Here is a 26,992-nt window from a genome sequence, read left to right as displayed (position 1 = left end):
TATGTTTCCTCATGAGCAAGAAGATTTCAAGGGCATCTGCCTTCTGTGCTGCCTTTCTGGGTGCATTTTATTTCACTTATATAATCATTCTACTCAGAGACTATCTGAAGATGATGTTTGGAACCTGCTGTGTCTATAGAGTTATGAATTCTGCATAGGAAGGGCTTTCATCCAAACATACTCCTAATGATTCTAGAACATTTATGGCTGAAAAATATGTGGCTTAAAGTATCACTTATTAAAAATAGTTTTTGCCAGCTGTTTACTTTAAACTTCCATTGTTGACCTTATAATACTCTAAGGCTTTTGAGAGATTGCTTTTCAGATAAAAAAAAAAGATAGTTGCTTAGTTGTTCTTTTCCTAAGCTAAAGTTATAGGTGGCAAGGAAGTCACTTGATTTATTAAAATAAGTGAAGAATGCATTAGAAAGAATAAGAGATTTTATTTGCCCTACCAAGAGGCAGTACACCTATTTATTACCCACTCTTATGTGAAGGTGGACCTAACATATATTCTGGGAGTGATGAGGCACGGCTCAGACACAGAGGAGGGAAATTAATAGGCAAATTACCACTTTGCTTCGGAATGGAAACTTGACATTCAAACAAATCATCTTATGTTTCACTATTTGAAACTCAGTAAGAGTTTCAGGAACTAATTATCTAGCAGCAAGTAGTGACATGGAAATACATTAAATATACATAGAAAACTCAGATACTCAAGGCCCAAGTCAATTTATTTTTACACCATAAAACAAGGTTCAAAGGTGCCTGATATATTAAAATAAGAAAAAATAGAACTAGTAAGCCATCAAGGATATGCCAGGCCAAAGCTAATTAATATGCCATCCATTACTTATCTAGATATCACAAATGAAATACACTATAATTTGTAGCATCAATACTGTGATGTTACAAGTTTAATGTGTGAATTTTCCCCTTCTTTTTAGTCCTTCAACTTAGAGGTAAAAGTGGAAAGCTGATAAGTAATTTGCTTTGCATTTATCAATCAGCAGGCAGAAGAGTGCTACTTTCACATTTTGGGTATTGTAAAAACAGTTTGTATATATATATATATATTATAACTATAGAAAAAAAAATGTTGTTACTTTCCAAACTAGAGTGCGGCGATCAACTTGCTAAACTATCCCCATCACATCTGTAAAATGATGATACCTGCCTCATAGGATTATCATCGGGAACAAATGACATCATCTGTGTAAGGGCTTAGCTCAGTACCTGAACCACACTTAATGTTCCATAAACACATCACCATAATTATTACTAACTAGAGGCCCAGTGCATGGGGTCCCTTGGCCTTGTCTGCGGGATTGGGCCAAAACTGGCTCTCCGACATCCCCCAAGGGGTCCCAGATTACGAGAGGGCGCAGGCCAGGCCGAGGGACCCCTCCAATGCACGATTGGAGCCAGGGAGGGATACAGGAGGTTGGCCAGCCAGGGAGGGGTCACAGGAGGGCTCCAGGGCATGTCTGGCCCATCTCACTCAGCCCTAATCAGCTGGACCCCAGCAGCAAGCTAACCTACTGGTCGGAGCATCTGCCCCCTGGTGGTCAGTGCACGCCATAACAACTGGTCGATCCGTCAACTGTCTGCCCCCTGGTGGTCAGTGCACATGATAGCGAGTGGTTGAGCAGCCTTAGCGTATCATTAACATATTACGCTTAGATTGGTTGAACAGATGACTGGACACTTAGCATATTAGGCTTTTATTATATAGGATTATCTGTTCAAGGACAGGTATCAGCTGCTGAGCTTTGAGTTTAGCATTGAATTTAAGTAAAATATTTATGTTGTATTCTTTAAGGTCATTGGTGAAAGTCTTTTAGGAGCTATTTTTATTGCATTCAATAAATAATGGATTTTATTAATCTTAAAATTTAGGTTATCTTCTACAAATATGAACAAACAGGTGTTTATATTCAGGTAATATATTTGGAATATTAGGGTAACTGGTAGAGGAAATAATTCTATGAAAGTTTTATTGAGCACTTGCTATAACCAGGCCCTGAAACTTCAAATTAATAAAACATAGATCTGTCTTCCCTAATAGCCTAAAGCCTACAGGCAATTAAGGGAGACAAACATGTGAATAATAACACACTACACCATTTCATCTTTCTCTCTCTCTTTGCCTTAATTACCCCATTTAGCATGGAGATAAATACCTATACATCTAGAAAACTGGATGTGGTTTTGCTCTTCTTAGAAATTTCTCTTTGTCACCCCCTTCACCATAGTTTCTTCCTTCCTTTGAATGTTTCTGAATCTTGTAATTCTTATATCGATAGTATAGTAATTTGTTTATTTACATGCCTATCTTTTCTATAAGACTGTTAAAGTCATGAGAGTTCTCATTCATCTTTGTGATCCTAGCTGCTAGCACAGGACTTACTACCTACCAAGCACTTAATAAATGTGGATGAATTTTACTGTCTACTACTCTTTCCTCTCCAGTCCCTTTCCCATATTCCAACATGCACCTTGAAGAGAAGTGACGGAACATCACAGAAATGAACCAAAACTCTTTAACAAAAAAGAATAGCAAATAATCAATTTGATTGATAAGAAAACATTATTTTTTCCTAGATTAATAGTTATATTCATGCATAGTGTAGCCCTATTAAAGTGACTTTCACAATTTATAATGAATTAAATTGTTTATAGACCAGAACTGAAATATATCATTATTTCTTATATGAAGAAGGGGCTTGCCAAGCAGAGCTCAATGTGAATAAAAATGCTGGAGGGTTGTTAAAACATTTCATACATTTTAATAGCATCCGTTTAAAAATATTCAGTTACTTGATTGATTATAAATGTAATAAATAGGTGATCTTTTATTATAAGTACATCCAATAGGAACTATTATTTGCCAACCAGCTACTAGCAGCAGTTCCTTTAACAAAATACACTTGAAGCAACAAAATGCCACTCTTGAAGAAATCTGAAGTGGAAAATACTTCTTCTTCCCAGTTAATCCAGATTAAAGAGCTCTTGAACTCCCTTCCCTCAGTGATGAGTGGCTATAGAGTTAAAGCTTAGTTGGAAAACTCTATTAATTTATAATAAAATCTAATATATCATATTGTGGCACATGGATCATAGAGTCTATATATCCCTTCAAAACCAATATTCAATATTTATGATAAAGCATTTACTGGTGGTTAATTTTACAAGGATTATAGATCTATCACATAAAACTTATTTTTCAAGAATTATTCTCAACACTTGGAAAGCTACTTTTTGTGAGATTAAACTAATTAATGACCTAGGTCTAAGCTCCTTTAAGAAAGATAATTACTTTTACTACTAATGCTCATTTTTATTTTAATGTTGCCTGATTTGACCTATGATTCTATATAAAAAATTAAATATTTTAGGGTAATGTTCCATGTCTCTTAAGTTTTTCCTGGTCAACCAAATTTGTTATTTGAAAACTAAGGTGTATTTTACATTTATACTAAAATGAGGTTTAATTTGTGTGACAAAGTTGGAGTAGATAAAAACAGTAATAGAGTTATATCTCCTGGACTTTTGTGTTGTTTAACTTCATATCAGTCTGCCTGCGTGCCCATCATCCCGATCTCTTCCACCTTTCTATATTTAACTCCTTCAGTTCATGTAAGTGTATAGCCAAGAAATACAGGCTTTTTTCAGTTGTCTAAATTGTCTAAGGCAAAATGAAATGTCTTAAACTTGATTAAGAGAATACCAACACTACTAGGAGAATATTATACTGAAACTTTAGTAAAATATCAGATTGCTTATATTTTGTCTTTCCAAAGGAAATCACATTAAAGAAAATAGTTTTCCTATGCTTGGTAAATTGTTCATTGTACTTATTGGCAGAATGAATTAGAATTTAACAATCACTTTTTAAAAAAGAGTGTCCCTGGCTAGCAAATCAAGAATTTGACCATACTACTTAAATCGTAGTATGTCTGCAAACTCCATTATGAAAAAAAAAAATTTTAATTCTGGCAAAATGGCATATCGCCCTTATATTTCCCCAGGACTGATCCAAGCATTTATCTAGTTGGAGAACTAGAAAATTTTGCCTGAAACAAATTTCAAGGAAGTGTAATCCAATCCAATATAACCCAGTCCTCTCACATAGTATTTCACTCAGGTTGAGCTCTTAATCAGTGGATTGGACAATGATATACATTTTCTGGTCTCAGTTATTAAATTGATTTGGCTTCTTAATCAGCTGAGCTTTCTCCTCTTTCCCTTGCCTAAGATGTCAATCAGCAGCGCCACTAAGAGACCACTGCCATACCAGGCTCCTTAGGTTTCCCTGTGACTACTTCACTCCTACTCCAGTCACATGCAGAAGACATTTCTGTGACATCATTTTAGAAGACAATTTTGTGTTTCATCAGAACATGTAATATTCTAGTTCTAAAATTTTAATCATTCCATGACTCTCCAATTGGTTTTATTCCCTCCTACTCATTAAAAAAAAAAATTACACAAGAAATGTAATAGGTTTTATATTTTAATAAAGCTTTAATGATTTCACCCTTGTGTTTTTAGGACTTGAGAACTTATAGGAATATGGTAGGGGCCTGCTGTTTTTCATTATAAACTTTATTGTACCATATGACTTTTTAATCTATATGTATATGTTATTCTAATAAAAATTAAGGGAAAAAACCCAAAATGATTCATAAATATGTTCATGACAGATGTATGCTTTGCAAATAGCCCTGCCAGTTCACCTAATTTTTACCCCACATTTTATTATGAAAAAATTCAAGGATAAGCAAAGTTAAAAAAGGTTTATCCTGCATACCCTCCACTCACCATAGATTCTACCCTAACATTACCCTTCTTCATCTGCTAATACAGACAGTCTTCAGGTTATGTCAGACTCGACGTACATTGTTTCGGGGTTACGTCGCCATCTCCCATTTATTTATAAAAAAAAAAAAAAAAAGTTCCGTCATTTCGACGTATGCACATGTGTGCTTTATGTTTTTTATTATTTATTTACCACAAGTAAAGGTTAGGAATTGTTATCTTTTTAATTTTTTTACTGTTTCACTTCATTACTGCTGTGTATGTGCTCCATGTGAGTGATGTAGATGCTTATGTAGGTGGGTTCCTACTTATGGCGAAAATCTAGTTACGTCTCGCCATAGGAACGGATCTCCGACATAACCCGAAGACCTACTGTAATCCCCTTCTAAATCACTTTTATGAATTCCTTTTTTTTGGCTTACTTTTCTTAATTTGTATCAAGTTGTATTGTTGTTCATTTAGTCTTATTTCCTAGGATGCCTTTAATCATTTGTGTGTGCACATTTATAGGTATGTACACACATTACTTCTATGAATTAACCAGCACGTGGGAAGGTCTCTTATTTCTCAGCAGAATATATAAAATTGTGATCTCCCTATTTCTACTCTTGTCTCAGGAATTCCATTTTAATAGAAATGAAACAGGACATAATTAATAGTTCTCTAGGAAAAAACAATAACAATGAAGCAAATTTTACCGGATATTTTTAAAGTCATCTCTACAAAGTTTATGGTATTTTGGTATCTTATTATATAATTCTCAAGTATTTTAACCAAGCATAAAATAAGCATTATGTACATATATTTTCCCCATAAACCATGAATCTAAAGGGTATCACCTTGATTATTCTAATTTTCAGAAATAATTGCCTATAGATTTTATTAGTTTGTTTGACCTTTTTTCCCTTCCCTTTTATGTTATTTGAAGATCAGCTTAAAAGTCTTTTTGTGAAAAAGAGGTTTATTTCTTGTCTTCCTGATATTTAGAGGAGAATCAATTTTTATTTTGTTGTCTGTTATACACCCATTTCTTACCACTGAATTTCTCTCATCTTTCATCTGTTTTCTTGCTAGCTACTGCTCTGTAATACATTATTACTGGTGTACAGCAGCCCTCCTCACCTTTTTCCTGCTTGTGTGGTTTCCCATTCCTTGTCTTTCGCTTAGGTCCATCCTCTTCCTGATTTTCGGGGGAGACCCAGCTTTAGTCATTCATTCCATCACTGATGTATCGAGTGCATTTATGTGCCAGCACTAACTGGAGCTGCACAAAGATGCCGCCACCTTCTCTCCATTCTGCTGAACTTGGATTCTCAGTGCCTCCTGAACACATTGTGCCCACTCCCAACTGAAACATTTGCCCTTTCTTGCAATGTCTTTCTCATCCATCCTCCATATTTCTTTTTTAAATAAAATATACTTTTATTGATTTCAAAGAGGAAGGAAGGGAGAGGGAAAGAGATAGAAACATCAATGATGAGAAAGAATCATTGATTGGCTGCCTCCTACTGGGGATTGACATGTGCCCTGACTGGGAAATGAACCATGACCTCCTGGTCCATGGGTCAACACTCAATCACTGAACTACACCAAATGGGCCCGATTTCTTTCTATTCCATCAGCACCCAGCTACTTTGAGTTTTTACTAACCTTAATAGGTATATTTAAAAATAATGTTAGAAAGCTTTATTTATTTATATAAAGTGACACTTATACTGAGGGTTTCAAATAATAGGTCTGCATAGTTTTCCAGAAGCAAGCCTGCATTTCAGGATTCTAAATTTGAATATGGTATGTTATCACTTTTCAGATATTTCTTACTGCATGCCAAGAACTGTTGTAATATTTCTGGGCAATTTTTCAACACTGAGTTGCTCTGTGAGCAAAGATAATTACTGAAGTGGTAAAACAACCAAAGCAGAACACTAACTTTACCTCAATATATTATTTCTTTTGGTTAAAGACCAACAAGACCAAGATTGTGGGTTTAATCCCATGTGGGCCAGTTAACTTCCCACCAATAAATACTTTTCCATATTCACATGAATATGACTAGTTTAGCGCAGACCCATTTATCATTGTCAGGGTACAACCTTCATATCTCAAGGTTAGCAAATGCAGAAAACAGTACATTTCAATGAAAGCATTTAAGTTAACTGGCAAGGTTTCTATTGTGTGTTTTTTAATGCGGTGCCAGAGACATACGAACAAAGTGATAATGTGTTGCATGTAAGTTCTTCGTAAATAGTATAATTCAGTTGGTATATCAAATAAAATAATTGTCAAAATATGAATTTCAAACCTGCAGAAGAAATAGGATAAAGTTTAGAACAAGACATGTTTGGGGCCAACTTCAACAGTGAGCTTTGGGGTGAATATAAGTGATGAGGGAAAGGGGGCAGCTGCCAAACCTCTCTTGTTAGGTTGCGGGGACTGGTTGGTTGGTATCCGTCCAGTTCTTTCTCGGAAGGATTTCTCCAGTAGTTCTGTGCTACAGTAGTTAGACTCGATCAAATAGACAAATGGAATTGGCCTGTCACCAGGAAGTAATGGGCTGATAAGTGTGTTTGAGAGAGTATCCTTGCAGCTGTGTTAATAGCACAGCGGAGTAGATTGCTGAGCTTTTAAAACCTTGATCACTTCCGTGCAACTGTGGATCCTACTGATCTTTCCAGCAAGTTGGAAAATGCCCCTCAGAAGAGAGCATAGTTTGTTCCTTCAGCGTCAGAGCCAGGTCCACAGGGTTTCAGGTCCAAGAGTTAAAGAGAACTTTGAGAAGTTCTTTCATGATACCGGCTTTTGGGAAAATGGTTAAAGAGGTGAGGTTTGTTTCAAGCCCATCACCTACCCTTTCTGTCCTCCCATCCTTGATGGAGGTCCTGCTGTTCCTTGGCCATCTTAGGCTTCTACCCGGACACACAGGCACTGGGGATTGTTCTAGCCTCTGCACTTACCCAAAATCAGACGGGGTGTCTCATTTCTTTCAGAGTTTTGTGCAACACAAATCACCCAGTCCATTGTTTCTCCCACGAATGCCTTTCTTTCCCTTCCTTTCTATGTATTATGCACATTCAATAAGGAGAACGTCTATTTTAATGCTCTGAAATGAAGGAGTGGTTCTAATGGTGGAAAGTTTAAGCCTTGTGGCCATCTACTTGAGAGGCTTTGATAGCATGCTGATCCTGCAGTGGTGTTCTTCCAGTCACTGACTCAGTAAGGTCAGCCCTGGCTCCCCCATCCCTTGTCCTTAAATTGATCACATATAAATTTAGAGAAAGATAAGATCTCTAGAAGTGGAGACAGGAAAGCATAATAATTTACAGCTTATCAATTAAGAAAAAATTGAACTAGAATCATAATTCCATGTCTTCCTAGCTGTGTGACCGTGGTGATTTATTTATCATTTCATTGGTAAATGAGGATATTAAAGATTTACTTAATGCTTATTGTGATGCTTTAGTGAAATAAAATATATATAAGAAACTTAGCACTAATACATAATTCAAACTATATAAGAAACAAAATATGTAAGGAATAGTGCCTGGCAGAGTAAACATGCAAAAAAAAAAAATTATTTCCTAAAACTGCAGTCTTTGCCACAGGGAATAAATTATCAAAGAAATTAATCAAGAAATGATCCCAATTTTTAAAAAACATGAATGTCTAGATAGAGAAATCCCAGTGAGTACACAATACAATGAAAAACACTACCAGAAGTTATAATCATTATTAAATTCCACAATGCCTGAAATAAAAACAAATATCCTACAAACTTCCAAAGAGGGGAAATAACGTTCAAAAGATAAAAAACTAGAATAGCATCACATTGTCCAAAGAAACAACAGTAGAAAAGGTGGAGGAAGTTCTTCAATTTGGGGAAGGAAAATGGTTTCCAAACATGAATCCTGAATATACCCGAATTCTCAATCTAGTGTGAGGACAGAACATTTCAAACATTTGAGGTCTTAAAATTCACCTCTCACATACCTTTCTTTGGGAGCAACTGGAGAATGAGTTCCTACAAAAAAGTAAATCAAAAGAGATGAGGAAGATAGAGGATACAGGAGACAAGGGAAACAGCACAGGGAGGGAATGTCCAGGAATGTGCTAGGAGGCCAGGGCGATAGCTGTGCAGCAGGCCCTGGCTATAGATTGTGCAGGAGCATGGAAGGTTCCCGGAAGAATGCCTCCAAGCTGATGAAGCTGACACACTGTCTGATGTGTATGAATGTGCTGGGAGGAGATTTACACTCAAGCCAAGTTTGGGGATGAACTAGTAGCATGCTGATCATTAACTACAGGGAAAATTATAGCGCAAAAAAAGAAAAAAGAAAAGAAAAGCTACTACACAGCTCTACTGTGAATATCTGCCTTGTTATATAATGCAAACACTAAATATTAACCTTACCAAGAATTGTGGTATAGCTACGTGTATGGTATAACTATGGAGGAAGGGGGTATGGGGAGAAATGTTGTAAGAGTAAAACCTTATTTTTTTGTAGTAGGAAGTTGATAGATAATAGGAAACGTGAAGAAAATGACATGTCTGTGTAGGTATTTTATTTAGCTATATAAATGTAAATATGAGAATAAACGGTTTGACATGTTGGAAATGGTTATCTTGTGAAGTGGCTTTACAAAGTATGGAGGAATTGGGCAGGTGGTTGCTTCCTGTATTGATTAAAAGCCACAGCAAACATAACTAATGCTCATCATATGGCTCCTCTCTCATTCCTGGAAAAGCAGAAGCGTATTGTTTCCAAGCTCCTTTCCAGTTTGTCAGGGCCAAACGAGCAGCTCTGGCCTAGACAGAGCAGAAGTGATTTGTGTCATTTCTGGGCTACAGTGGTGTGGCCCTTCAGCACCTCTTCCTGTGCCTTAGCAACCTGCAAGGAACCAGGACAAACTGCAGTGTACCCAGTAGTCTGGAAGCCTTTCCTGTGTTCTTGAACTGTGACTTCGCAGCCTAAAGAAGGGAAGACTTGGCAAACTTGTTTTTTTTTTTAATGTATCTTTATTGATTTCAGAGAGGAAGGGAGAGGAGGGAAAGAGATAGAAACATCAATAATGAGAGAGAATCATTGATTGAATGCCTCCTGCACACCCCCTTTGGGTATGGAGCCCGCAACCCAGGCATATGCTCTTGACCAGAATCGAACCCGGGACCCTTCACTTCACAGGCCAATCCTCTATCCACTGAGCCAAACGAGCTAGGGTCTGGCAAACTTTTCTAGATATTCTAGGTTGTGCAGGCCCTGTGGTTACTTTTGCAACTACTTAACTCTGCTATTGTAGTGCAAATGAGTGAGTGGGTCTGTGTTCCAATAAAACTTTATTTAGGGACACCAAAATCTGCATTTCATATAACTTTCAGGTGTCATAAAACATATTCTTTTTACTTTTCTTCAAACATTCTTCTCTCACAAGATGTGCAAACACAGGTGGAATTGGCCCTTAGGCCTTAGTTGCTGACCCTGCTTTATTTTTGCCATATATATATAAAACTTCTTCGTTGATTAAGGTATTACATATGTGTCCTTATCTCCCCATTACCCCCCCAACCCCTCCCCCCCCCACTCATGCCCTCACCCCCCTGTTGTCTGTGTCTATTGGTTAGGCTTATATGCATGCATACAAGTCCTTTGGTTGCTCTCTCCCCCTTACCCCACACCCTCCCCTACCTTCCCTCTGAGGTTTGACGGTCTGATCGATGCTTCTCTGTCTCTGGATCTGTTTTTGTTCATCAGTTTATGTTGTTCATTATATTCCATAAATGAGTGAGATCATGTGATATTTATCTTTCTCTGACTGGCTCATTTCACTTAGCATAATGCTCTCCAGTTCCATCCATGCTGTTGCAAATGGTAAGAATTCCTTTGTTTTTACCGCAGCATAGTATTCCATTGTGTAGATGTACCACAGTTTTCTAATCCACTCATCTGCTGATGGGCACTTAGGCTGTTTCCAAATCTTAGCTATGGTGAATTGTGCTGCTATGTACATAGGGGTGCATATATCCTTTCTGATTGGTGTTTCTAGTTTCTTGGGATATATTCCTAGAAGTGGGATCACTGAGTCAAATGGGAGCCCACTGCATGGGAGAACATATTTGCCAATGTTATCACCGATAAGGGTTTAATCTCCAACATTTACAGGGAACTCATACAACTTAACAAAAGGAAGATAAACAACCCAATCAAAAAATGGGCAATGGACCTAAATAGATACTTTTTGAAAGAGGACAGAAGGAAGGCCAAGAGACATATGAAAACATGTCCAAAGTCACTAATCATCCGAGAGATGCAAATCAAAATGACAATGCAGTACCATTTCACACCTGTCGGAATGGCTATCATCAACAGGTCAACAAACAACAATTGCTGGCGAGAATGCGGAGAAAAAGGAACCCTCATGCACTGCTGGTGGAAATGCAGACTGGTGCAGCCACTGTGGAGAACAGTATGGAGTTTCCTCAAAAAACTAAAAATGGAACTCCCATTTGATCCAGTAATCCCACTTCTAGGACTATATCCCAAGAAACTAGAAACACCAATCAGAAAGGATATATGTACACCTATGTTCATAGCAGCACAATTCACCATAGCTAAGATTTGGAAACAGCCTCCCATATGTTTATATTAATTTCAGAGAGGAAGGGACAGGGAGAGAGAGAAACATCGTTTATCGGCTGCTTCTTGCACGCCCCCTACTGGGGATCAAGCCTGCAGCCCAGGCACATACCCTAACCAGGATTCAAAGCTGCTTACCCTGCTTTAAATATTTGAAGAATTTCTGTGCAGAAAAGCTAATATATTGTTTGTTGTTAGAGGATAGACGTAAAACTAAAGAGTGGGAGTTGGGGGTTTTCTACTAATCAGAGCTGCCTGTGCAGAAAAGGCTGCCTCAAGATGTCCCTGTGTTTGAAATGTTCCCATAGTGGTGGGAGGTTGCTCAGCTCCCTTTTAATTCTTACATTTCATGGCTCTATAACAATTAAATTAGATCATTCAGATAAAACTGTTTTAATGTTCTCCAAAGTACAGTCACTTCCCACAGTTTAGGACAGTTCTTAGAAAAAGTTAGGTATGTGTGTATGTGCCTGTGTTGCCTTAAGTATTTTAAATTAAGAATTTATGGTGCCAAGGTTTGCAAAGACTACTTGCTAGCCTAAACCTGTTTGCACACAGCAGTATTCCCTAAGTTAAATTCAATCATAATCTCCAAACATCCTTAGCCTAGACTAGCTGAAGGTATAGACTTCATTTTCATCTCATTAGGCCACCTGGAAACTGCAATCAGTAAGTAGTCTTGGTGTTAATAGTCTTTCTGCTTCATTAAAATGTTAATTTCATGGATTTAATTTCCTTTGTAAAATGTACCACTGCAGGACACTATATGCAGATTTATTCTAAAGAAGACCAATTTGCATGTCGCATTTTAGTATATTTATTTCTCTAGATTTCTGTGTATTGCTATTCCTAGATATTTAATATCTTTAGATACTTCAGGCAATTTCAGCCTAGCAAATTGAGTTTTAAAAGTAATTCTGAAAGCAATTTTCTCATCAGTGACATAACTTCCACTTCTAAGAGTGAAATATACATCCCCTTTTTCTCCCTGCAGCCCTGTACCTCCATCTTTAAAAAAAGATTCAAATGCAGTTTCAGTGAATGATCAGAATGAATCTGGATAGTGCAAGGTTAGAAAATGGATGAGCAGAATCTTTTCTGTTCTATGGTGTCCTCTACATTATCTGTGCCAGTTTAATACCAAGTTCACATTTTTACTTCCCAAATCTTAAATTCTGACTGATTTCCCAAAAGGGAAGGTTAATCAAAAGATCTAACCAAGAGGCTGCTGCCTCCCTGATAGAGACTTAGGCTCTCCCAGTCAGTGCCCTGAAACCAGTGATCAGAATGATTGCTCTACAGGAAGTCCAGGTAAAAACGTGCTAGTGCGCCCAGACCCTGTGGGTATCCTGGACGTTTTCTTTCGTGTATTTGCCAATCTTTTCATCTTGCTGATTCTCCTCCTAACTGCTCTCTCCTTTCAGGTCTCCTGAGCTGCCTTCCTTTGTTTTTCTGGTCTCCAGTGGAAAAGCCATTCCCAAAAGTCTGTCCTCCTTTTGGCTCTTCTCTCATTATATTATACTAGAGGCCTGTTGCACAAAATTCATGCACTAGGGGCTGGGGGGAATCCCTCAACCCAGCCTGCACCCTCTCCAATCTGGGATCCCTCTCACAATCCAGGACTGCTGGCTCCCAACTGCTCGCCTGCCTGCCTGCCTGCCTGATTACCCTAACCGCTTCTGCCTGCCAGCCTGATCACCCCCTAAACCAGCCGTGGGCAAACTACAGCCCGCGGGCCAGATCCGGCCCGTTCGGCTGTTCTATCCGGCCTGTGGAGCCGAAAGAGCGGAGGGTTCTCTTGCTCTCCCCTCTGCTCCTTCACCAGCAGCAGTGTTAACATGTATTAGTTCACACAAACACTCCATCCATGCTTTTGTTCCGGCCCTCCGGTCCAGTTTAAGAACCCATTGTGGCCCTTGAGTCAAAAAGTTTGCCCACCCCTGCCCTAACCACTCCCCTGCCAGCCTGATCGACGCTTAACTGCTCCCCTGCTGGCCCAGTTGTCCCCAACTGCCCTCCCCTGCAGGCCTGGTCACCCCCAACTGCCTTCCCCTGCAGGCCCAGTCATCCCCAACTGCCTTCCCCTGCCGGCCCAGTCACCCCTAAACTGCCCTCCCCTGCCGTCTTGGTCACCCCTAACTGCCCTCCCCTGCTGGCCTCGTCACCCCTAACTGCCCTCCCCTGCAGGCCTGGTTGCCCCCAACTGCCCTCCCCTGCTGGCCTGGTTGCCCCTAACTGCCCTCCCCTGCAGGCTATCTTGTGGCCACATGGGGGCAGCCATCTTGTGTGTTAAAGTGATGGTCAATTTGCATATTAGCCTTTTATTATATAGGATTCATTTCTCCCTTAGACTCTACCTCCACTCTTCTGTCTCCTGAGGTCTGACCTGTGTCTCCCATAGGTGGATGGGATCATATCATTTCAGTCTGTCACCTCAACTATATCTATACCAAACTCCTTACTTCTTCCCAACCTAATTTCTGTTTGCTAGCGTCACTGTCCTCTGTACTCTCTAGCTAGAAATGTTCTGGTAGGTGGCTCACAAATATTTAGTTTATCTATTCCTTTTGATGAATGCCAAAAATTTGTCTTGGCCTAGGTCAGTTGAACAGAGTTGGGTTCTTCTCAGCCCAAGTATAACCAGAAAAATCTTTTCCTATTAATAATGGCCCAGTGAGATTATTGTTAGTGCTCAGTCATGCACCCTCAGCTTCCACCACAGCAGCATGCAGTCATTTATGTTGTTCATCATTAGGCATGGGGGGTTGGGGGACAAGCCATTATTATGATCAAGAATTGCAAATCATTTGAAGTTTTTATTAAAATGAACACAATTCTGAAATTACTCTGTTCTCAAGCTTTATAACGAATGGTTGGCCCAGGGCTATTGGCTGCAAATAGACCTTCCCTAGTTACTTTTAAAAATAGGAGTTTAGCAAATAACATTCCACTCTATTTCTTGGGTGAGTGCGACTCTTGGATGCAACTCATTTTTTCATGTATATGACTGAGGTTCAAATACAACTGGGCTAATAATTCAGAAGCAATAAAAAAAAAATAGAGCACCCAACTTTCTGGCCAACCTGATACCATTTTCACTAATCGATAATGAGTTTAAAGCCACATACGTTTAAATTTGCCATTTTAAGATATAATTTACTACTATCTCATTGATATTTCAATGAAAAGGAATGTCAACAAGGTTGAGACATTTTTATAAGCCAATTATGACAATTATCCATTTAGTCAGCATATACTTACTGGTTGCTTATAATGAGACAGCATTGAACTCAGTGCCATCGGACATACAAAAGCATTATAATACCCATTACTCTTGAGAAACCTATAAGATCTGGTAAAATCCCTGATTGAGTTGATAAGTTTTTAAAAACAATGAAAAAACTATGAGATTAAAAACCTGTTTCCCTATGATTCAGTGACGAATTCCTGAGATCTATAACAATTTTTAGAAGTCTCAAGTGTTAATTTTCATTTATATTCTATTTCCACAGGGGTCTAGAGCAGATTCGGAGACTACTTTTAAGTCATTCTAAGTATTTAATAGGATCAAGAATGTTGTCTTTTCAGGAACTCCACTCCACCCCTAAAGCAGGGACAGCTTAGTTTGACTTTGAAACTGACTTTGACCTTGGAACTTAGAGCAGGATCTCACACACACACACACTTAAGTGAGAATAAGTTACATCACAACAGTATATGAGACAAATTAGCCTTAGAATAATTGAGCTGTTTTCTAGGCTGAAAAATATACCAGAATGCAAGTTAAGCCTTCATTGTGAATGGCAAGCTAGTGTTTCTGAGAGTCTTAGTGAATTTACTTTTGCTATCAAATTGCCTTTCCCAGTGTGGGCAGTATTTTTGTATGTATAGCAAGGGTTAAGAAAGGTGTAGGTTACATCCAGAGAGAGACTTAGAAGATAGTCCAGCCAGAGAGACTGGAAGTCATACTGTGACTGTAGCTGAACCAGCGATAACAGAGTATTTCTATTTCTGTAGAGAGACAGGAAAATATTGCCCCAAGAGTCACTGACAAATTTTCATAAGAATGATGGATAGTAACAACACCATAAAGAAAAAGCTATAGGCAGAGATAAATGAACCACAAGAGAATATTTGTTTATATGGTCATTCTACTCACTTATAAACCTTCATTTCCTCTGTCAGACCAGATACTTACTAAAAGAAAGTTTATTCATAATATTAAGTAGCAAATTTACTGTAAGCAATGTAAATTCACTGGAATAAAAGATAACCTCGTTCAACATAGGAATGTGATAGATTATACCATTTCTCCCTTTATTACAGGTCAGTGAAGGACCCATTTAAAAATTCACATGTGGGCCATAATTCTTTCAAATATAATTAGGTTTTCATAGTCATACCTAGAAGAGTAATGGAAAACTTTTTCATTTCATAACCATATGCAGAAACACACCATAATTCAGTCCTTTTCCATTGGACACATTCTCAATTAGAACAGTGTGTTTCTTCCACTGAGGGTAAATGTTGATTAATTGATGTTTTTGTTTGTAATATGTTTCAGAAATGGAAAGAATTTCAGTTATGTTTGCAGTATAATTAAATTAATATATTTAAGTTTGTCTAAAAGACTTTTGCTCCCAAACTTAACATTTTGAGAGACTTTAAAAAAAGATAATGTAAAGACCAATTGTATTCTTCCAGATTCTAAAGTTTAAAAGTGGTGCTTGTTGAGAGTACCAAACTACAATTTGGGGGCCTTTGCTCCAGTCCTTTTATGCAATGGAGTGAGCTAACTAACACTGGGAGGCAGGAAAACTAGATTCTAAATTTAGTCCTTTTATTCAGCCAACTCTAAGCCTCTTTGAAAGAGTACTTAATCTCTCTGATCTTCAGTTTACTAAATTGAAAATGAGCAAGTCTTCAACTGTCTCCCAATATTAAATTCTTGAACCTAATCACCAGGGCCGTAGAATGAGAGTGACCTAGGTTAAACCATCCCTGCCCCTTAACTGGCTTTGCAGCCTCAGACAGAATACTTAACCTGGGTCTTAAGATCCACTTCATGGGGTTATTGAGAGTATTGAATAAAATAACATGAAAGAGTACCTACATACTGTTTGGAATTCCGTGTATTTATTTATTTTCTTAGTCTCATAGTTATTGAGGAGTCATTTCTCTAATAGTTGTTTCTATGTTCAGAGTCATGTGGAGAATACAAAGATGAGAAAGACCTGCAGCTTGCCCTTGAGACGTATATAGTCTAATCCAAGAGATATGATTTTGACATAAACAGTATAAACTAGAAAAATGGTTAAGTACTATAAGAGAAGCTCACATAGAGAGCAGTGGGATTTAGAGAAGGAAAACAATGTGTACATTCTCATCAAATCCCAGCGTCCCGACGACCAGCAGAGAGTAAAACATAACCTTGGGATGTTACATTATTAACACAACCATGGTGATGTGTACCTAAGAAGCGGCTGTTACCCCTTCCAGGTTGTGTCAATTTGTATTGAAAAGATAACAGGTCCTGAGAGGATTCAAGGAAAAGGGCATCTTCACTTTATGCCAAAATGCATCACTTGGTTTTAATTATGAGGAAACACCAGACAAACCAAATTGAGAAACATTCCACAAAGTAACTATCAGCATTAGTTCCTGGATTGATCTGGAACCAAAAAAAGGACAATAGTGGAACAGTTGGCAAATTTGAATAAAATTTCATATATAGATTAGCTAATAGCAAAGTGTCGACGTTAATGTAATTTTGTTTACCAGTAAGTGTACTGTCTATATGTATAAAAGACACGTGACCTTTATGGCAGAACGACCAGAACGACTGATCGCTATGATGCACACTGACCACCAGGAGCTGCCCCTGGTGGTCAGTGCACTTCCACAGTGGGAGCACCGCTCAGCCAGAAGCCAGACTCACAGCTGACAAGTGCAGTGGTGGTGGTGGGAGCCTCTCCCACCTCCGTGACAGTGCTAAGAAATGGCAAGCCAAGCGGTAAGGAGTGAGCAGGCGGGCAGTAAGGAGTGAACAGGTAGGCGGTTAGGAGGGAGCAGGCAGGAGCAAGGGGTCCTGATTGCAAGAGGGTGCAGGCCAGGCTGAGGGATCCCCACCCCGCCCCTGCATGAATTTTGTGCATCGGGCCTCTAGTGGTTGTATAAGATGCTAGAAGTGTGTGAAGTTTACTGGAAGTCTTTTTAGTACTTTGCAACATTTTTTGTAAACCTGAAATTATTTCAAAGCAAAAGTTAAAAAAGAAAAGAAAGATAATGGATTCTCATATAGTATAAATTCTTTGCATTTTAAGATAGTTAAAGAAAAGACCTAAAAGTTCTAGATTTATATGTGAGAATTAAGGAAAGCTAAGTGCCACCACAAAGCACTTAAAATTTAAAAATACTTTACAGGTTTCACTCGACTCACAACCAAAAACTAAAACAATGCACACGAATACGAATACAGATTACTTAGATCTCTCTTATAGAACTGCTGTGTCTTCTGCAGCAGGACTGTTTTCTAACAGCCTTTTTGTTACATCTGAATTTCTCCATGTTAAAAAAGAGGTCTAATTTACCAATTCTTTTTTCTTTCCCAGTTTATTTTTAGTAATTGCATTTTATTTAGTTTTCCGTAATGAACCAAGTGAAAAGCAGTTGTGGTAAATAAATCATGTGCAGGGGAAAGCAATACATTATCATTAGGATTCCATTATCATTTAATGAGGCATTCCATTATTGAATTGGTGTCTGTGGCTTCTCCTGGTCTCTGACTAATCCTGAGACAAATCCTTCTTTGTGGACAAATATTAGCCTGTAATAATTAGGGTATTCTTCTAAGCTGAGGCTTTTCATTAAATCTCTTTCTGATTAAGATAGCTCTCCAAGTACAGACTGATTTAATTTCATGTGATTTATCCACTTGTGTATCAATGTCTGGTGGAAATTGTTTTTAACATCAGAGGATTAGAAATATTAAAGTCATCTTTATAGTCATAGATCCCCCCAGTATGTAAGACCTTGCTGTCTGAATGGTCCTGTAAACCTACATCTGATGTCACTTTGCTAAATTGTAGAGTATCACAAGTGCTGTAACAGGCTATCATAGAAAACAATACACTGATTCTGTTTTATATTATAATATTGAGCTTAGAGTTAGTACATTCTGTGTTCCTTGGGTTTAGGAATCAATTTTCATTCCAAATATTTCAACATATTTAATGTGCTGTTCTCTTTTATCAGAAGTTCAGTGTCACCAGAAACAAACAGATTGTAGATAAACATCCTGAATTAGGGGCCGCCATGGACATGGATGTTATGTGTTTTGTTGTTTTTTTAACTCCTTGGACTTGACCGTTGGTGCCTCCTGACCCTCTGTTTTCCTTCTGCTTTTCCTCTCGTTTCCAATGATGAACATTTAATTTTGTTCGAAGTCTGTGCGGTTATTTTCACTTTTTATAACAAAGCCCTTATTATCTGATTATCTTTATAAGAGCGTTTTGACACCAAATTGAAACCCAGTCCTTACCCTTAAGTAAATAGGATGCTCAGTAAACATTGACAGAAGACGTAAAGAAACACTAAAATAAAATGAGCACAACCTAACAAGTTCAGTAGAAAGGGTAGCATGGTGGGAGATGATGGGGAAGTTGCTGCATCTCTTTATTATTATTAATATTTAAAGAAATTTAAATAGAGTGAAATTGTACATTGAAATTTAAATGTACAATTTGATGTAATGCATACCTAATCTAGATATAGAATGTTTCTGCCACCCAGAATATTACCTCATGACCCCCTTTCAATCAGTGCCCACAGCCCACTATGGTACCATGGATTAATTTTGCCTGCCTCATATAGTTCTTTAATGAATCAAAGTCCACATCAAAAGTCTATCACTGACAATAACATGGAACAGAACAAAACGACATTCAGACACTGCACCAACACTCTGTGTGCCCTTGGCCAAAACACTTAACCTCTCTGGACCCTGCCTGCAGTGTTCGATTAGGTGATCCTCATGATTCCTTAAAGATCTTACACTCTGCATACATTTGTAATCTCAAAGGCCCCACCATCCATTTGATCCCCTGGGCCAGCAAGAAACCTGGGCTCCATCCACCTTTTCACTCTGTAACATCAGTTCTTCCTTGTAACTTTGTCAGACATGTCACTTCCTTTGGCCTCTACCTTCTATTTCTTGTCTTTCCTGCCTTACAATGACCATCAAATACTCTTCCTACCTCTCTTGCTCTTGGTCCTCTCCAAACCATTCTTTCATTGCCCTCAAGGTAATTCTTGCTAAAATGAAACCATGGATCTTTTCCTGTTAAAAATCCTGAAGTGGTTCTCCACCACTTGAGCTGTTTCTCCCACCTGCAGAACTGAGTTCCAATTCCCAAGTTTGACAATGAGGGCCTTTACTGCCCACCTCCAGCCTGCTCTTAGTGCCACAGCCCCACCCTGCTCTCTGCCAGAGGTTCACCCTGCCCCCTCCACCTGCCTCACCTGTTCCCGCCCCCCTTACAGATGCACCTGTGGTCTGGTTAGGGCACTACGCATGCCTGTCTCCCTAGTTCTGTTGTGAACTCATGAGTAAGGTCAGGGCCCATGTTTTACTTATCGCTTTATCTCTAGCATCTAACATATGACTTGGCTGAAAACAACCCCAGAAAAATTCACGAGAGTGCTAAGGTTGATAGTAATATTGGGTCACAGTCTTACTAGGACTTCAAGTTGATAAGTTTTTTAAAATAAAAAAAAATCATATGGAAGTTTTCATGGGTTTCTGGCATTTTTTTTTTTTTTAGTAAATCTTTATTGTTCAGATTATTACATTTGTTCCTCTTTTTTTCCCCCCCATAGCTCCCCTCCACCCAGTTCCCACCCCACCCTCTGCCCTTACCCCCCCCCCCCCCACTGTCCTCATCCCTAGGTGCACAGTTTTTGTCCAGTCTCTTCCCGCATCTCCCACACCCCTTTCCCCACCAAGAATAGTGAGTCCATTCCCTTTCTATGTCCCTGATTCTGTTATAATCACCAGTTCATTCTGTTCATCAGATTATTTATTCACTTGATTCTTAGATTCACTTGTTGATAGATGCATATTTGTTGTTCATAATTAGTATCTTTACCTTTTTCTTCTTCTTCCTCTTCTTAAAGGATACCTTTCAGCATTTCATATAATCCTGGTTTGGTGGTGATGAACTCCTTTAGCTTTTCCTTATCTGTGAAGCTCTTTATCTGACCTTCAATTCTGAATGATAGCTTTGCTGGATAAAGTAATCTTGGTTGTAGGTTTTTGGCATTCATCACTTTGAATATTTCTTGCCACTCCCTTCTGGCCTGCAAAGTTTCTGTTGAGAAATCAGCTGACAGTCGTATGGGTATTCCCTTGTAGGTAACTGAGTTTCTTTCTCTTGCTGCTTTTAAGATTCTCTCTTTGTCTTTTGCTCTTGGCATTTTAATTATGATGTGTCTTGGTGTGGTCCTCTTTGGGTTCCTTTTGTTTGGGGTTCTCCGCGCTTCTTGGACCTGTAAGTCCATTTCTTTCACCAGGTGGGGCAAGTTTTCTGTCATTATTTCTTCAAATAGGTTTCCAATATCTTGCTCTCTCTCATCTTCTGGCACCCCTTTAATTCTGATGTTGGTACGCTTGAAGCTGTCCCAGAGGCTCCTTACACTATCTTCGTATTTTCGGATTCTTTTTTCATTTTGCTTTTCCGGTTGGGTGTTTTTTGCTTCTTCGCATTTCAAATCTTTGCCTTGATTCTTGCGCTCCTCTGGTCTGCTGTTGGGAGTCTGTATAATATTCGTTATTTCAGTCTGTGTATGCTTAATTTCTAGTTGGTTCTTTATCATAACATGGAGGGTCTCATTAGATTTCTTGAGGATCTCAGTAACTTTATCAGCGGCTTCTAGACAGTTCTTGAGAGACCTTAAAAGTGTGGTTCTGAACTCAATATCCTCCATTGACAGTTTTGTCCTGTTTCTTTGACTCCGCATGTTTTATGCTTTCTTGGTGCACCCCCTAGTGGTCTTGGTGCGCAGTCTTGTTGTAGTTAAGCCTTGATTGTTGTAATTAATACTAGGGGGATTTGACCTCCAGGCCAACTGGCTGTGAGAGTCAGCTGTGTCTGCAGTGGGAAAACTTCTGTCCTCTAGGGAGGTGCTAATCTAGCCTTTGCCTGAGGCTATCTGGCAAATGGCTCTGCACAGGGCTTGGGCGGGGCAGGTCGCACGGGATCAAACAGGGCAGGCGGAGGGAGCAGTTATGGCTGCTCTCAGTCCCGTCCCCAGAGGCTCTGCCTCTCAGAGTCCCAGCAACCACTGCAAACCTCGGAGAGAAAGCTGCCCTCGTGTTCCAACCGATGCTAGACAGTCTGGCTTCTCCCTTTTGAGTCTGGGTCCCTAGAGACTCACCCATAACTGGAGCTCAGAATCTGAGACTTCCTCCCGATTGAAACGGACAACCGCGCCCTCAGCTACCAGCCCGCTCCGCGCGTACCTCCGCACCTTTATATTTTCCGCACTGCGCCTCCTCTGAGTCTCGTATGCTGTTCTCTTTCCTTCTAGTTGAAGAATTTCCCCTCAGCCAGCTTTCCTGTGGTTCTGGGTGATGTCCATTCCGTCTTTTACTTGTATTTGTGAAGTGGTTGTTCGAGGCAGCTAACTCCGGTGTTTACCTATGCCGCCATCTTGGTTCCGAATCGGTTTCTGGCATTTTATCAAGTCTGATTCTGAGTTTTTCTTTGCAGTAGCTGTCATGGTAATATTGGGTTAAAGGTGGACAATTTGTGGTGTATTTGGAGAGAAGGGTGTATTAATAGGAGGCATCAAAGCAGTGAATCCTGTAAGAGGGCTGGTCCTGTGCCTTTTCATTTGTCTCAAATCTGACTTCTGTGCTTACCTTTTTAGTTCTAGGATGTAGGTTACTGTTTCCACGAATGAAGATCATTTCTCTCTAAAACCAAAATGACTGGTAAATATTGACCCGATTGCCTGGAACGCCAGTATTTATAGCCCTGTTTGTTCCTCACGGTTCATTCTGTTCTGATTGTTTTTCAGGTTTTGGCGCTGCCTTGCATTGTGAGTCAGTATTGCTGCCCAGTTATCTAACTCGACCTATGCTTCCATCTTTCCACACCTAGGGAAGAACCTCGACGCTGTCCACGACATCACGGTGGCATACCCTCACAACATCCCTCAGACAGAGAGGCACCTCCTGCAGGGGGACTTCCCCAGGGAGATCCACTTCCACGTGCACCGCTACCCAGCAGACACCCTGCCCGCATCCAAGGAGGACCTGCAGCTCTGGTGCCACAAGCGGTGGGAGGAGAAGGAGGAGAGGCTGCGCTCCTTCTACCAAGGGGAGAAGAATTTCAGCTTCACCGGGCAGCCTGTAATCCCTCCATGCAAGTCTGAGCTCAGGGTCCTCGTGGTCAAATTTCTCTCTATACTGTATTGGACCCTGTTCAGCCCTGCCATGTGCCTACTTGTGTATTTGTACAGTCTTGTTCGATGGTATTTTATAATCACCATTGTCATCTTTGTATTGCAAGAGAGAATATTTGGTGGGCTGGAGATAATAGAACTTGCATGCTACCGTTTTTTACACAAACAGTCACATTCAACTGCAAAGAAAGATGAGTAAGATTGTAAGGTCCAGTGTGACAACCTAGGAAATATTTGGGAAATGTAAGCCTTTGTAAACTGAGATGCGTTTTTGCATGACTATGTCAGATATTTCCTACTACCATCATTATTTGTTAAAGATACTTTGAACTTAGTTTTGTGGAAAAATATTGCCACACACATGATTTTTTTTTTTAAATCTCTGAATGTAATTTCAACATGCAGAGCAGGGAGCAATTGCTGTGAATTAACTCGGGCCAGAGTATTCTTAAACAATCATCAAGCTGTTCACAGACAAGGTGCGCACAAGGTTTTCTCAAAGGCTCGATCCCATTTTCTAACAAACTGTGTACAAGAGGCGCAGCGCTCGCCCAGCTCAGCTGCTGGCACTTCCTCCAGGCCCCTCCCTCCCAACTCCTTTCTGTGCCAATCAAACCACTGCATCCTTCCTTCAGACCAGAAAACAAAACTCTTATCCTTTGACCAAACATTTTGATAGAAGTCCTTCATTATTCATAAGACCGTGGCAGTTAGCCTTGCGCGACCTGGGAGTCAGAAGACCACCTGTGCCCTTTTCTCCTGTGGAGAATAAGCCCTGGGCTGTCTCAGGGCAACCGCAGACTTTCCACTTAGAAACCTTCGTTTACTTTTTAACGATAGGAACTAATACAGTGTAGTTCTTCACTTCTATTTAATTGCGTATGCTTAGTGCTGGTTTCGCTACAGCATGTCAGCAGGAGTAGCCTCTTGTGTGTTAAAAACAGTAAAAAGTCACTTTTTTAAAGGAAAGTGTAGAACATTCTGTTGCTGCAGTCAGAAACTCTTCTTTGAAGTTGCCTCTTTTGAAATATTTCTCCAAAACCTGCCTACAAAAGGAAGGTTAGTGCATTTTCTACATGTGCACGGAACTCTAACTTTTGCCATTAAAACAACAACAAAACCCTTGCAGACAAGGCAGTAATGGTTTATCCTAAATTACTGAACTCTCGTAGCCTTGACAAGCTCTTCTCTTAAAACCAAAATAACGCAAAAATGAATCCTTTGTGTGTTTTTTAATAACAAGGGAGCGATCTCATTTTTAGTCCTAGGCTTCCTCTTTCAATAGTAAAATTTAAACCCAGTTTTGACCAGTTCACCTATTTCAGTCATTTGGAGTCAGTGGAAAACTCAGTAAACCAACAGCACCAGCCTCCCAAGGCATGAGAAGCACATGGTCATGTCCCCTCTCCTGAAGCTGCCACTGCTTTTTTTGTCACATAATGAGGATGCTGTTAGAGCAGCAGAGAATCGGAGGCAATTAAAAGGCTTGAGCTGTTAGCAAACCTGTCAGCTTTACTCCTGCCTGGAACCCGCCTCAAAAGCTGTTTATTGCTCCCAGTACTCTTGGCACGAATGCCTTCCCCTTACTTCCATCTCATTTCTGCTGGACGGTGACTTTTACAAACAGTTGAAACATGAGGTACGCACATTGTGAGCTGAACTTACCGAGTGGCTTCTTTGAGAAAGTCCTGTCTGCGCAGGGCAATGTGGACCCCCGTCCTCACTGCGGGAGGACTAGCAAGGGCCTCCGCCAGACGCACCAACTATATGTAACAGCCCTCAAGGCTGTTAAACCGCCAGGAGCTCCTAATCAGTTATAGTGTGCATCTGCTGCAAGCCCAGCTGTGTGTCGTTTTTTAGGGTATTTTTATTTTAATATTTTTCCTAATAAAGGAGCTTTCTCTCAGGCTTCCTTTGGTTATATTTGGAAACACACAACTAGTCTTAACAATCAGGATGGCGAGGTGCTCACACTGCAGCCCCTCTTCCAACCTCACCGCTCACTGCTCCCAGGGCACGTCCTCCTTAACGCTGCACTGGTGGAAGGGAAATCCTTTCCTTTCTCTGTTAAAAATGGTTTTTTTTCTCATAAAAATAACACGTTTAAGATAAAATGCAAACTTTTTTAACCTGCCCCAAATTCATAAGCACTAAAACTGAGGTATAGAGACTCTACTTCAGAAAAAAAAATTGCTTATTTGTTTTCCAACACACTTGTAGTTTCTCTTATTTAAAGAAATTAAAGAGCTAAACGGTTTCTGATTTGCAACTTAGAGCCATCTGAAGTTGGCAAGGAAATGTCAAGTAGAAATGAATTTAGCTTCTGTGTTGTAGTGGCCTCAGGAAGGACCCCTGCACACCTTCCCACATCGTCTCTGTGGACTCAGAGCAGCTGCTGGCACCCACTCATCACCCTGTCAGGCCTTTGCAGGTGAGCTCGTTGGCCTTCGAAGTATTTACAGTGCTGTGTGTCCAGCTGTTAAATCACTACCACCCGGATACGCTTTCAGTAACGTGCGTGTGGTTTATAGAGGCTGTGAATGTTCCACTGGAAACAGGAGCCCAGGAGGAAGGCACCTGGGTTCCTCCACCAGAAACCTTTCCCGAAACAGCTAAAGGAATTGTGAGATTCAGCGGAAGAACACGGTAAAAGGTTAGAAGAAAAATAAGTGTTAGAGCCCATAATTTAAAACTAATAAAACCCCTGCTTGTGTGTAATATCTATTACACACAGATTAGGGGGAAATAATAGCATCCACTTGAGTCACCTGGGAGCCAGGACTGGACGCTGCCGAAAGGACTTGAGCGCTGGCCCCACCTCATGCCCCGGCACTTTCACAAGAGACTCTGAAGCGGGGAGAGGGGGGTGCCTGCTGGTATTCAATTGTTTACATTTCTTTATATAAATAATGTGCTCTCAGTGCCTTAGTTATAGGTCCCTTTCTTTTTCTTGTTCCAAGAATTTCACAAGGTGTTTCTTAGGTAAGTCTCTTCGCTACTCACTGGGAGTGGTTCATTAGCCACCGGGCACCATGGTAAACACAACTCTGAGATGCCACCAGGAGAAGAGCCGGAACTAGCATGGCATACTAGTTCCCGGGTGCCTGGGAACTAGTATTTGCCATAGAGAATACGCATGGTCTCCTCACAGCGTGCGCTTCAGGTTAGGTGTGGCCCAGAAGGTGTCTTGTACCGACCTTAAATCTTTATTTCAGAAGAGAGTCTTGGTTTTGGTAATTTATTTTTTAAAGGATCATTATGTGCAAAACACCAAGTTTTAAAAATAACTCACAGAAGGCCTTAGTTCTCAGTGTCCACGGGCATGTTTGTGAGCTGTGTTACCTGTAATGTAAGCCCCAGAATAAATCAGAGTGAATTAGAGTTTACACGTGGGCTCTGTTTCCGTTTCTGCAGTAAAGGCAGGGTTCTACTTTGTTTCTACACGTTGCTCTAGTCTTGTAATATGTAATAGTCAAGAAAGACTAGTCACCCCTTTCAAAGCTGTTTAAAAGTGACGAAGCAAGAAGGGAATATAGTGCCTCCCTAACTGGGAGTCCAGAGGCCACAGTTGAATTCAGGGTTAGGGACTGTCTTCCCTCTCTCAGTTCAGCCCGGAGGGCAGGTTTGGGTTCTATGCTAATACCAGAACCAACAGCTGAAAGAGGTAAATGGGACTCCTACTTGCCCCACCTCCTACTATCGGGGTTTTCCTGTGAAGCCAATCTTAGACCCAAACATGGAAAATGTAAAAAGTGTACCAAGCAAACAGACACATGCACAGAAATCATGGAACTGAAGGGTAGCAGAATATGCCGCCCCAAAATGTGTCAGTAGGCATTCAGGACACACCACCCCAAAACATGCTGCTCTGGTATATTATTCTGAGCAGGGCACTTGAAACAGCAGGTGCAGGGAGAGGCTTTCTTTGAACTTCCCTTCTCTGCCTTAAGATGATCCTCCACAAGGAATTTTATTCCCATAAATCCCCTCCACGGAGTGTCGTCAACCAGGGAAGACTGCCTCTTGTCACCAGAAGCCGACCCCACACCCAGACTCATACTTCCACCCCTCCC

The 26,992-nt window shown here is 40.1% G+C and overlaps 1 protein-coding gene across 2 annotated transcripts in view; it reads left to right on the top strand.

Annotated features, from left to right (window-relative positions):
- The window catches only part of LCLAT1 (lysocardiolipin acyltransferase 1), a 123,993-nt gene extending 99,167 nt beyond the window's left edge, over positions 1 to 24,826 (top strand). For both annotated transcript variants that reach the window (XM_081101275.1, XM_081101276.1), the window contains exon 6: positions 22,616 to 24,826. In XM_081101275.1, coding sequence (XP_080957401.1) covers positions 22,616 to 23,118 — 503 coding nt within the window. In that variant the 3' untranslated portion in view covers positions 23,119 to 24,826. The remainder of the gene's footprint in view (positions 1 to 22,615) is intronic.
- Positions 24,827 to 26,992: the final 2,166 nt, after the last annotated feature.

The sequence above is a fragment of the Myotis nattereri genome, assembly GCF_964212035.1.
Source record: "Myotis nattereri genome assembly, chromosome: 10".
Taxonomy (NCBI): Eukaryota; Metazoa; Chordata; class Mammalia; order Chiroptera; family Vespertilionidae; genus Myotis; species Myotis nattereri.
Note: the sequence above shows the minus strand (reverse complement) of the source record. Positions and strands in the feature narration are given on the sequence as shown.